The sequence below is a fragment of the Bactrocera latifrons genome, unplaced genomic scaffold, assembly GCF_001853355.1.
Source record: "Bactrocera latifrons isolate USDA-ARS-PBARC rearing strain unplaced genomic scaffold, ASM185335v1 scaffold_583, whole genome shotgun sequence".
Taxonomy (NCBI): Eukaryota; Metazoa; Arthropoda; class Insecta; order Diptera; family Tephritidae; genus Bactrocera; species Bactrocera latifrons.
In genome coordinates, this window is record NW_017537249.1 from 10,823 (window position 1) to 24,174 (window position 13,352).

The 13,352-nt window shown below is 36.2% G+C and overlaps 1 protein-coding gene across 1 annotated transcript; it reads right to left on the reverse strand.

Annotated features, from left to right (window-relative positions):
• Positions 1-8,143: 8,143 nt before the first annotated feature.
• On the reverse strand, positions 8,144-10,009 carry LOC108974720. The gene is made up of 3 exons (XM_018942732.1): positions 9,922-10,009; positions 8,827-9,249; positions 8,144-8,715 (listed from the first exon to the last, which is right to left on the reverse strand). Exons 2-3 carry the CDS (start codon positions 9,223-9,225, stop codon positions 8,554-8,556), a joined length of 561 nt encoding a protein of 186 aa, XP_018798277.1. The 5' UTR covers positions 9,226-9,249; positions 9,922-10,009; the 3' UTR covers positions 8,144-8,553.
• Positions 10,010-13,352: the final 3,343 nt, after the last annotated feature.

Here is a 13,352-nt window from a genome sequence, read left to right on the forward strand (position 1 = left end):
CTGAACCGTATAGATAATTCCTGAAATTTTTTTAGAGAGATGATTGCTAAAAACTCTTTTTCGTTCATAGCAAAGGCTTCGTCTGTTTTGGTTAGTGCTCGGGAGATGAAGGCGATGAGGTGTTTGTCCTGCGAAAGGACTGCACCAATTGCAAAGTTTGACGTATCCGTCGTTAGATGAACTTTTTTATTGAAGTCAAGATAGGAAAGTATGACGTCGTCAGACATGAGTGAATTTTTAATTTTGTTGAAGGAATCCTTTGCGTCTTCATCCAATTCGATATTGATTTTGCTGGACTTGTTTTTAGATATACGTCCTTCTTCCGCTCTTAAGAGTATGGTTAGAGGTTTAGCCAGCATGGCGTAATCTTTAATAAAGCGACGATAGTAGCCGGAAAGGCCTAAAAATGAGCGAAGTTGTTTAATATTTTTGGGGTAAGGTATTTTAGCTATAGCTTCTACCTTTGAGCTTTATCTAATTGTATTTTCATGTTTGCGTCTTCAAGGGTTTTGAAAATTTGGTTTAAGTTGAGGGTGTGCTCTTCTTCAGAGTTGCTGAAAACGACTATATCATCGATATAGACATAGCAAATTTTCCCAATGTGATGACGAAGAATGTCATCTAAGGCTCGCTGGAAAATTGAAGGGGCATTATTGAGTCCGAATGACAGTCTTGTGAATTCGTATTTGCCATTGTTTATTGAGAAAGCTATTTTCTCAATATCGGATTCTTTGAGAGGAATTTGATGGAATCCACTTTTTAAATCCAAAACGGAAAGTTATTTATTTTTTCCATGCTGGGATACTACCTYATTAATTTGGGGTATTGGGTAACGGTCTGCTACAGTAATCGAGTTAAGCTTTCTATAGTCAATAACGATTCGGTATTGCTTATTGACGTGGGGATCGGGTTTTTTTGCTACAACCCAAACGGGTGAAATATAAGGTGATCTGGATGGTCGAATGATGCCATCGTCTAACATTTTGTTGATTTTGACATTGGGAAAGGGTAATACATTGTATAAACGAGAGTGTCCTTGTGCGTTCTGATTTCTCCTATGACTTTAGTGATATAGGTAAGTTTATCGTTTGGTTCCGTAAAGAGATTAGAAAAATTTTCGACTAAATTATTTATTTCTTTCTGATGTTTTTGTGACAAGTTATCTTCCTTAATATCTATTTTGTTAACAGATCTTGAAGCTAGCTGCTTGGTTTTCATTTTGCTATGGCCTTCTAACTCCATGAAGTTATTCTTTACGTGGATGACTGCGTCAAGTTCTTTAAGGCTATCATTACCAATAATACCATGGAATGATATCAGAGTTGGGAGGAGGTAGAATTTCAGTTTTTTGTCTGAGTTAAATAGGTTTAGAAAGGTATGCTGTTTCATTTCGATGTCTCCTGCTATGGATTCCGAAAAAAAATGCTTTCGCTATTTATTGGATTGGGCACGATATAGGATCGTATATAGTTTTTCGTAGATCCTATATCTACTAAAATTTTCACAATATCTCCACTCTTCAGCCTGCATTCGACATAGGGCAGCGAAGAGTGACTCATTCTAAGAAATGTAAATCAATCGTGTCTATGTAGATATCGTCCTGACCTCTATCATTTCTGTCGTTGTAACATTCGTCATCGTAATGGCTAAAGTTGTAGTTCACAGTGATGGGTCAATGTCCATTGGTTCTGGACGTGGCTGTGGCTTATGCAAAGGACGTGGTGGTGGATTGTAATGATGTTGTGCATATTGGGGCGCCTGTTGCTGGCGTTGAACTTGATAGTTCATTTGCGGTGGTCTATGTGGAGTGGCTGCGTACAACCTTGGTTGGGGCATGTATGCCAATATGGGGTAAAACTCATTGTTCATCCTTCTGGGAGGTAGCGGTGGACGAAACTCTTGTGGTTTTCTGCTGATATTGTTATTATTGCTCAAGGCATAATGTGATTTGAAGGTTTGATTCTCTAGTTTGAGACACAAGGGGAGTGCCTGAGGGAGGTCTGCTGGTTCCCTCATTCCAAGGAGTCTCGGTAAATCTCCTTTGAGTCCGCGAACGAACGTATCTAGGGCTTTATCCCTATACGTACGAGTTAGAAGGTGCATGGCTTCTGCGCCGACTTCAATGCATCCCAGTTTGTTCAGAATTAGTGAGAGATGAGAATATACCTTTTGGTAAAATTCTTGAATTGTATTGCTACCCTCTGCGAGAGAAGTCATTTGGTACTCAAGGGTACCAAGGTCGCGTTTATCTGCGTAATGCAATGTTAGGCAACTGGAGGTCGCCTTCCAATCCAATGGAGTGTTATAGGACTCCAAGGCAATGTCGGCATTGCCCACGATTTTGTTTCTAACGACATTGAATATGCCATAATATTTTGGGGTACCTCTTTGAGGCTCGTATATCTGGAGGATCCTGCCCACGCTTTCCCCTAAGATGTGAATTCTCCCGGATTTCCGGAGAACTCCCGAAGACATCGTACCACATCTGGTATTTTGTCTCATTCAGAGACGTTCCCGGGTGGTCTTGAGTCTATGGCAATGTTAGTGAAATTTGAAAATTTGGAATTTGGATTAAGGGCGGCTTGAACAATGTTTCGCCCTTCAGTCCTTAAGACATTGTTCACAATTCCTGTGATTACTCGAACGAGGTCGGCAGGGTTAACTGGCATGATTGATATATTTCTATTATTCACTTTTTATTTAAAAAAATTCAATTTATCCCTAGCTTATTTTATTTTGAGTTAAAACTTTCCTTTCTAAACTTTTCACTTTTAGTAARCTTATTTTAATTTTCGATTTAATATTTTCTCGTTTCGTTTAATTATTTTTTTCTGAATTACGCTTTCTTTCTTAAATTATGTCACTATTCTTAGATTGTGTTCACCTTTGCATTAAAGATTTCTTAAACATAGTTTGTTTCACATTAAACAGTTTCAATTTTTATATTTTAGAAATTCTTTTACATATGTGAATATATTAATATTGATTATTAAAATTAATTCTTACTCTAGTAGCAGGAAAATTCTCCTGGGCAGGCGGCTAACGTCTTGCGTTTCCCGTTTGCTATGGCGACTAGGGGGGCTCTTTTCCTGCACTTCAGTTGAGTCTTAGCCCAAGCCTTCGCCGTCTATGGGGTGGTAAGTATTATCCTTGTCTTCTAATGGTAGCCGCTGGGTATCACGACAGCACAAAATATTGAGTATCACGACATCACAAACTTTTTAACCAAGACTTGTGGATACCCCGAATTGTATTGATACGATTTACTAAACGCGACTAGCGAAGGCCCCACGTTGAGCGCCAGTTAAGATATTTAAAGTTAACAAAGTTTTATTTAGTTCTTCTTTGTTTGATTACAGAGCTAAGACTAAAACTTAAAAATTATTTTACTTAAAAGCTAAGCTAAGTTGCACTTCTGACTTGATGTTGTTCTCTGAATTGACTTATTTGGGTTGCGCGTGTTGGACTTCMGCTTCACACCGAAAAATGAGCTTTTATGCTGATGAAAGCGTCTGGTTTTTGCTGTGGGAAATATTGTGCAACTAAAGATGCATTTCCGCTATGCTTTACTCATTATTGCTGATCACGCATTATTACTTTTATTTAGCAATTGTTAACAATTGCCATGTTAACATATATTTTAAAGTGTTGATCATCAAAATTTAAAATTTATATGTAGCTCAAATGCTAACATAACACCGTGATTATCATGAAAGTAGCAAAAAAAGTGTTACACAACACTCTAAGAATTTTTAGAGTTKAGTATATGTATGTAAACAAAGCAAAGGTTTATTACTGTATATACTGAGGCCAAAATCTTCTTGAATAGTCCTTCTCGCAGTGGATTGCTATATATAGCGCATATCCACTCAAGCCATTTTTATTGACACCGTTGAGGCAAAATAGTACGGATTACACTACGGATTAAAGAAAAGTTTCAATAAGTCTTCTTCTTAATTGGCGTAGAAACCGCTTACGCGATTATAGCTAAATTAACAACAGCACACCCGTCGTTTCTTCTTTTCGCTACGTGGCTCCAATTGGATATTCCAAGCGTAGCCAGTTCCTTCTCCACCTGGTCCTTCCAACGGAGTGGAGATCTTCCTCTTTCGGACAACATGACCTAGCCAGCGTAGCCACTGTCTTTTAATTCAATGACGTCATATATCTCGTACAGCTCATCGTTCCATCGAAATCTCGAAATCTTTCGCAGAACTCTTCTCTGGAAAACTAGCAACGTCGACTCATCAGTTGTTGTCATCGTCCAAGCCTCTGCACACTATAACAGGACGGGAATTATGAGTGACTTATAGAGTTTGGTTTTTGTTCGTCGAGCTAGGACTTTGCTTCTCAATTGCCTACTCAGTCCGAAGTAGCACCTGTTGGCAAGAGTTATCCTGCGTTGCTGACATTGTTGGTGGGGTTTACGCTGGTTCCAAGATAGACGAAATTATCTACAACTTCAAAGCTGTGACTGTCAACAGTGACGTGAGTGCCAAAGCGTGAGTGCGACGACTGTTTGTTTGATGACAGGAGATATTTCATCTTGCCCTCGTTCACTGCCAGACCCATTTGTGTTGCTTCCTTGTCCAGTCTGAAGAAAGCAGAACTATCGGCGCGCGTGTTGAGGCCGATGATATCAATATCATCGGCATACGGCAGCAGCTGTACACTCTTATACAAGATTGAACATTCTCTATTTAGTTATGCAGCTCTAATTATTTTCTCCAGAAGCTGGTTGAAGAAATCGCTCGATAGGGAGTCGCCTTGTCTGAAACCTCGTTTGGTATCAAACGACTCGGAGAGGTCCTTCCCGATTCTGACGGAGCTTTTGTTGTTCCTCAACGTCAGTTTACATAGCCGTATTAGTTTTGCGGGGATACCAAATTCAATCATCGCGGTATAAAGCAGCTCCTTTTCGTGCTCTCGAAAGCAGCTCTTTTCAAAGCCACACTGATAAGGCCCAATCAGTTTGTTGACGGTGGTTTTTAATTTTTCACACAATACGCTCGATAGAACCTTATATGCGATATTGAGGAGGCTTATCCCACGGTAGTAGGCGCAGATTGTCGTGTCTCCTTTTTTATAGAATGGGCATAGCACACTTAAATTCCAATCGTTGGGCATGCTTTCGTCCGACCGTATTTTACAAAGAAATTCCTTATCAGTTATTCGCCTCTGTGGTTCAATATCCCGCTTTTTTCGAACTTCTTCATGGTCGGGCAATGGGACGTCTGCTCCATCGTCATCGATTGAGGAATCGGGTTCGCGTTCTCCTGGCGTTGTGCGTTCACTGCCATTCAGCAGGGTGCAGAAGTATTCCCTCCACAATTTAAGTATGCTCTGGGCATCGGTGACTAGATCACCTGTGGGGTTCTACAAGAGTATGCTCCGCTCATTTTTTCGTAGAATTACCCCTGTCGGCCAGCTTATCAAGCTCTTCGTACCCCATCATTTCGGCCCCTTTCTTTTTCTGTCTGCAAATGCGTCTCGCTTCCCTCTTCAACTCTCGGTATCTATCCCATCCCGCACGTGTTGTGGTCGATCGTAACGTTGCGAGGTAGGCAGCCTGTGTTCTTTCCGCTGCGACACGGCACTCCTCGTCGTACCAGCTGTTCTTCTATACTTTCCGAAAACCAATGGTTTCGGTTGAGGCTGTACGTAAAGAGTTTGAAATGCCGTCCCACAGTTCCCTTATACCGAGTTGTTGACGAGTGCTCTCAGAGAGCAGGAGTGCAGGACGAGTAGAAAATCGTTCGGCTGTCTGTTGTGATTGCAGCTTCTCGACGTCGAACCTTCCTTGCGTTTGATGGCGTGCGTTTTTTGCTGCACAGAGGCGGGTGAGAATCTTGGCTGCAACAAGGTAGTGTTCCGAGTCGATGTTAGGACCTCGGAACGCACACACTTCTAAAACACTGGAGATGTCTTCCGTTTATCACAACGTTATCGACCTGGTTGATGGTTTTCCGATCCGGAGACAGCCAGGTAGCTTTATGTATCTTCTTATGCTGGAATCTAGTACTACAGATAACCATATTTCGGGCCTCAACCCATTAGGGGATGTTTCCTCGTTAATGCTGAATTTACCGACCATAGTGCCAAAGATACCTTCTTTGCCCACCCTGGCGTTAAAGTCGCCAAGCACGATTTTGACATCGTGGCGGGGTCAGCTCTCATAAGTGCTTTCCAAGCAGTCATAAAATGTCACATCGTCCTTCTCTTCCATCGGGGCGTGGGCGCAAATCAGCGATATGTTGAAGAACCTAGCTTTGGATGCGGATTGTGGCTAGACGTTCATTCACCGGAGTGAATGATAGTACTCGGCGACGGAGTCTCTCTCCCACCACGAATCCCACATAAAACTTGCGCTCCTTTATATGGCCACTGTAGCAACTGTCACAAGGACCTACTCGTCTCTGTCCTTGTCCCGTCCATCGCATTTTTTGGACGACGGTGATGTCACCCTTTAGATTCTAGAGCATATTGGTTTAACCAATTTCTAACCAACACTAACATACCCCACGCGTTTTTCCATCCGGATGATTTGTAACATTTGTAAATCCCGGTATATTGAAATTATTTTTATTTGTTAGATGAGTTTCTGATATAAGCATTAGGTACATCTATATTTTTTTTTTTCAAACAAAAATCTAATAATCTCTAATTTGTGTTGGTCAACACAGTTAGCATTCCATATACAGATACTTAGTAAGCTCATTGTTTACTCTATAAATTTTGCAGCATTTGATTTTGTGATTTTACTAAATCTTGGATCATGTTTTGCATGGTAGACGTAAATTGTGTCATACATTGTATAAAATTTAAGATCATAGTTTTAATACTTCCTTTCACTAGATTTGCAATGTTTCCTTGCATAGTATTATTCTTAAAAGTAATAGGATGTGAACCTTTATCTGATATTGATATAATTTCATTACAGAGGGTTTGTAACATTTGGGTACAACGTGCTTGAATGCCCTGTGACGACTTCGATTTAAAATATTTATATACAGGACAACCCTTGTAGTTAGCAGTGGGATTTCCCACCCAATTGCTGCACTTTTTATTTAATTCGTATTTTCTAAGGGTGCCTTTGGAAGTGGGATGAAAATATTCATATACCACAAAAATACTGCGTAGAGTGCAATATGATTTTAAAATATAAAGTACATATATGTATGTATCAAAAAAGCAAATTTGTACTTATGAGGATTAATTGCAATTCAATAGTAATTTGATAACAAAATTTAGTCAGGTAGAATCGTCCGTCATTTATACTTACTTAGGCATCTAATTAAAATTTCCTTCTTATTATATATACTTTAAATATAAAATATAGTGTAATTTAAAAATTTATTTTTTAGTCGAAATCTCAAACAACCCATTTTAATTTTTTCGCTAGTCTGTGGATTGAAAAATATAATACATATCGTCCCCTAAAATGCAAAATAAGGTATCATCAAAAAGTTCAAAATTGAGTTTTTTATTGATTACGATTCACCACACTATATTAGATATGCGTCACAAATTTTAAGCTTCTGCGATCAGAAATACCCAAGTTATATTGAAAATTCAAAAAACCTATCATGATTTCGTTAAACAAAATAAATTTGTTTTTTTTTTTAAACGAAGTTAGCTTGATTTATTGTTTATGTTTATTTTTTATTGGTTATCTTAAATGTGCTTTGAAGGGCTGACCAAAGACCGCATGTGGTAGTTCTTTGTGAGGCCATAGAAAAGAGTAACTTCGGTTTTCGAACTATAAATTACCAAAACGTTTAGTAGCCAATGGAAATCTGCATTGGCGTTTCATGAAACTGGAATTGATAGAGAGCTCTTGACAATAGACCCTTCCGGCTCAGTGAATAAAGGCCTAACGAACTAACGCCTAATTTTTAAAAATGAAATAATGCCTAAACAAGAACGCCTAACAAGAAAGTTCAAGAACGTCTAACTTTAAAAATGAAGGAAAGCCTAATTTTAAAAATGAAAGAAAATCTAAATTGTTAGGGTTTCTTTCATTATATAATAACCCCTAATGAAAGAAGACCTGACAATTCGAATGAAAATGCTTACAACTTTAAGAAAATATATTTTGAAAAGAAAATTATGACAGTTCGAGCAAATTTTTAAATGCCGCCATGGCAAATATAATATATTTGGCTTTGMAACCAAACACACTATGCACATCGTGCCTTTACTTTCGCCAAAATAATTGCTTGCTATGTTTGCAACAACAGTCTCGTCGCCATCATCATTTTTATCCGCGCTATCATTATCATCCTCTTTATTACTGTCATAAGGAAGACCCTTCAAAATATGTCCTCATCTGGTTCTACACCAACACAAACTTTACTTTTTTGAAAACCATTCCTTGCAAAAATTCTTTGGGCGTAATTTTTCCCTGCAAGAGTTCATGACTGGCTTCTTCAATCTGACTTGATTTTTGCTCATACACGGTCTTCTTTTTTCTTTGTAGTACCATGGGATCCACCACTGCATATAAGAAGATCAAAATCTCTACTCTTATTAAACTCTTCATCAATAAGAGCTTTAATAAATTTGAAAAAATTTCCATTTCTCTATCTTCATCAATAAGAGCTTTAACAAATTTCCATTTTTTTGAATCATGCGGCCAATAACGCCTTTATAGGAATCGACAGCTGATGTAGTCTGTGTTCTTTTTAAGAAAACCGAAAATACTTCGGGTGTCACCTTCAAAAAAAAAACAACAACAAATTGCTTTTATGATTTTGAAATCTTATAATTTTCCCGTTTACAGAATGTTTCCAAGGTGGTGTATGCATTTTGGAAAACGGAACTTACCTTTCGCAACCATTGCTTTTCATAATAAGTAATGAATGGTGTAAATAATTCTTGCATATTTGTATTCACCAATTCTTCTTTTATGTTCCCAAAAGCCGCACTTATTTGTGTAGCTGGTAACAGAGGTAGAGCAAGGATTTTGTGGTATATCGTAGAGGCATTTTGATTGTTTCTTATTGAAGAAGCCAATTGTTTCCACTTATATGAAATATTTCTCCTTATTGCTTGGCAATAATGAAACCAACAACCATAGATTTTACCAACGGTGAGTTTATTTCTTATTGCCATTTGAAGAATGACTTCGAAATCAGTTAGAAAACTTTTGGCGCTTAATTCAAATACATTTTCATTAATGTATGAAAATATATCTCCATAGTTTTTTTGCAATTTTTTATCCATAAGTATAAAAAGGAATGGAAAGATCTGAAAAGAAGAATACAAATAACGATAGAATTTTATAATGTAAAATATCTATAATATCACATTTTTTATTTTATACCTTTCCGATGTATTCAATATGAAACCTTTCAGAGATTTCAAATGTCTTTGCTGCTAATAATTGTAAACCTCTTTGCATCTGATATTACATAAAGCARTTTTGAATTAATCATCTTGCCAGAAATTATTTCGTAATCCATTTTTAATTATAATATAAATTTCAATGTCCAACACATATGATTGACTTCCTCGTAGTGATAGAAGTTTACCGAATGACAACTGATAACAAAATGCTAAAACATTTGTCTAACCGTAAGTACAACCGTTGGTCTTCAACAAATTCACGCATAATAGCAATAAAAATCACACTTTTAGCAAAATGAAAAATCGAATAACATTAATGAAAAAAAGCCTAACAATCAAAAATGAATAAATACCTAATTAGGCGTTTCTTCATTTTTGATTGTTAGGCTTTCTTTCATTATGAAGAATCACCTAACAATTTTAATGAAGAAATTCCTAAAATGTTAGGCATTCTTTCATTATGAACAACCGTCTAATTCCTATATGCAATTTTTAGGCATTATTTCTTTTTTTTTTTTTTTTTAGGCGTTAGTTCGTTAGGCCTTTATTCACTGAGCCGACCCTTCCACCAACCTTCCCACTATCCGTGAAGAAGCTCGCTGGCCTCTTCTCCAAAGTCTGCTTTCCACCCACCTCACCGGTATATAGGTAGAGAAGGAGACGCCAGAGTTCGGTTTAACTAGGTGATACGGTAGGCAGTCAAAGTGACTAAGGATTTCCGAGTGTTCAGACCCCTGTTCTTTTAGGAATGCAGCAGCCTAATCTTTTGCACTTGTTTAACGATAACCAAAAAGAATGGTAACATCTGTAAGATAATAAATCATAATTAAACATTATCATAATTTCTTAGCTTTTGTACACATTATTATAAATAATGACATGAAATATGAAAAACTTGTGACTGTTTTTATTTAAAATTAAAAAAAATATTAGTATTAAATTTTTTTATTTTTATACAAAATTGGATTGATCATACGTTATTTCGTTTCAGAAATGAAAATTCAAAATAACGTAAGACACCTAATATAAATTTTGCTTTGTTTTGTTTTATCTAAAATATACTTATAGTTTCATGTTACTTCAGATTTGAAAATTTCGTTTCAATATCTCAAGTGGTTTTCTGTACGGTTATTTGCTTCTCCTGTAAACTTACGAAAAGTGATGTTACGTTATTTTGCATTTTTTTTTTTTTGGCGGAAGATCTATGGTCCTATGCGGATGATATGATGGAACGATGAGCTCTTATGTCAATGTCGTCGTATATCTCGTACAGCTCATCAACGGGGAAAACCATTTTTATTAAATTACTTCCATGACAAAGATAGTGAAGGAAACTGTTTAAAGGCAGTATTTAATTACATAGGAAAAAATAAAAGGACTATTAGAATAGGGATACATTAGAAGTGTGGCTATGATTCAGGTTTCAAAGAGCCTATACAGGTAAAGTATATTTAAATCGATAAAGCATAAAAGTGAGGCTCGACCAGCCACATAACTAAATGAAGAAAGTCTCATAACTAGCTCAATTCTGCGAATCCTACAAAAAAAGTCCCTGCCGAATAGAAGAGCCTCTCTTTCTAGAAGAGATCATACAAGCATAAAATAAATATTATATTATTTTTTTATATATGTAAACAAAAAGACAAAAACACTAATTCAAAATGGCTAATGACTCAGGATTAACAGAAGATTTATTTACGTGCCTAATGGCGGAAAGTAATGTATATTATAATTAAGAAAGCAAATTGATAGATTAAGGGCACAAGTAGATAAAGAAGCAAATAGAACTACAGATTATGAAACAGAAAGAATAAAGCACAACATTCAGAATCATGAATCCCAGGATGTAAGAAAATCACTACCACAATTTTCAGGAAAAATAAATACTTACGTTAGTTGGCGAGAAGCAGCTCATAAAGCTTTATTTTTTTTTTTATATTCCTATTCCTATACACCAGAGGAAGTAAAAAATATATCGCAGCTCTTACCTAGAAGTAAACGACACATTAACTGCCAATGATACTCTGTTAAACTTTGTTGCAATAATTGCTCGTTTTGATTTTTCAGTTTCGGACAAACGTCCTATTCACATTATAGAACTCGAAATGTGCATTTTACGAAAAGGCTCTATGTCGGTTATTGATTATTACAATTTAGTTAACAAGAAACTAACACTAATGACAAACCAAATTGTTATGACCTATGGGGGTAACACGTCCATAACCAAAGATCTTAACAAAAAGAATACGGAGCAGGCTTTTCGCATATTTATAACAGGACTCAACGCTCCATTAGGAGACATTATATTTTCCCTTTTGTTTAAATGAGTTAAGCATCTGTCACCTCTACCCGGAAAAACTGGCAGACACTAATACAACACTACTGATGACAGCATACTCATACATCACCACACGACACAACTCACCACACTTCTACATCAATCAACCCACYTCACAAAAAGGCTGGGAAAAAGGATTGCGGACACATTTTTAGTTTACAAACTGCGCCACGTCGATACCTGGCATTCGATCCTCAACATTTCGCTCCGAAGTAGATAGATCCTGCGCGCTACGGTCAAGCCGACATTACGTAATAAGACGAGCCTGCGTGATAAAATCTTTTGGGTTTACTTCTGTAAACCAATATACTGTAACGACATACTTAATTTACAATAAATTAAACACAGTGTAAATATATCAAATTGAAATACGGAAGTTTTATTTTACTCAACGGTATGGTACGTGTGTGACCAGATAATTAAAAATAATAATAATAATAATAATAATAATAAAAAAATAAATAAAAACACAAAACCAAATCAAAAATAATTTACATACATATATTTATGTATCCTAAACTATGGTGACAAAATTTAAAAAAGTGCGGTAAACAAAACAAAGCAAATGCTCAGCAGCACAGTAAATGCACACATAAAACAAAAAAAAAACAAAAAAAAAGGGCAACAAAAACAAAGGTGCAGTGAATTGCCGAAATATATATACAGTGGTGGTCTTATAATTAGAAACGACTTTGCTGCATATAGTTTTCTTAATTCATTTACAAAATGAGATTGCCACATTAAAACTATAAATTGGAACCAATAAAGTAACGCATTTTATTCGAGTTTTACAAAAAAAACAACATGTGCGGTGAATTACCAAATTACAAGATAAATACAAACAATACAAAGCTAAGTATGTGCAAGTAAAAAGCAAAAAACAAAACAAACAAAAAAGCAATCAAGCCAAAAGAGCGCAGTGTGCTACGATTAAAAAACGAAAAGTGCAGTGGCCCAAACAGSAAGAAGAAAATACAAATTTACAAATACATACAAAAAAAGAAACAGAAAACAACACACAGAAAATCGCGCGCGAAACTCTACAACAATATATAAATAAAAACAAAGAAACGGGCGCGAATTTAAATTAAACTAGAATAGATAAAAAAAAAACCGCAATAACATACATACATACTTAGACCAAGAGAACAACCAACTGGAAGCGGAGGAGAAGGAAGTAGCATCAACGGCCCGCAGACACATATGTATATACATACATACATAGATACAACCGCATTATCCCCAAAAACTCTTTTTTGAAAACAAAGTGAGAGTATTATGTCCACTATTTATTTAATTAATGCACATTTGCACGCCTATGCCTAAAATTACAGTCGTAGTTTATATTATACCTGTGATTAAAATCCGTTTCAAAGGCTATTAAAATTTATCAAAAAGAAAAATACCATATTTGCTTTCTCAAAACACACCAAATTATAAAAAAAAAAATTACTTTTTTCAACTCTTACTCCCCTGTTCAAAATAATATAAATAGTATCATTTATATACAAACATACGGCAAAATCTGCCTGTGACACAAAATCTCAAAGGAACAAAAAAACCAAAAAGGTTCGAAACTTACAGAACTTGTGAGAACTATAGAAAATAAATATTAGTACATACTACAATATTTGTACAAACACATATTCTCTTGTTATTTGCCAAA

Excerpts from the sequence above, each read along its gene's own strand:
- LOC108974720 (XM_018942732.1), bottom strand. The coding sequence starts at position 9,225 with ATGGATAAAAAATTGCAAAAAAACTATGGAGATATATTTTCATACATT. Across the intron at positions 8,716-8,826 it reads AAAAGCAATGGTTGCGAAAG|GTGACACCCGAAGTATTTTC; the intron begins GTAAGTTCCGTT and ends TTTTTTTTGAAG.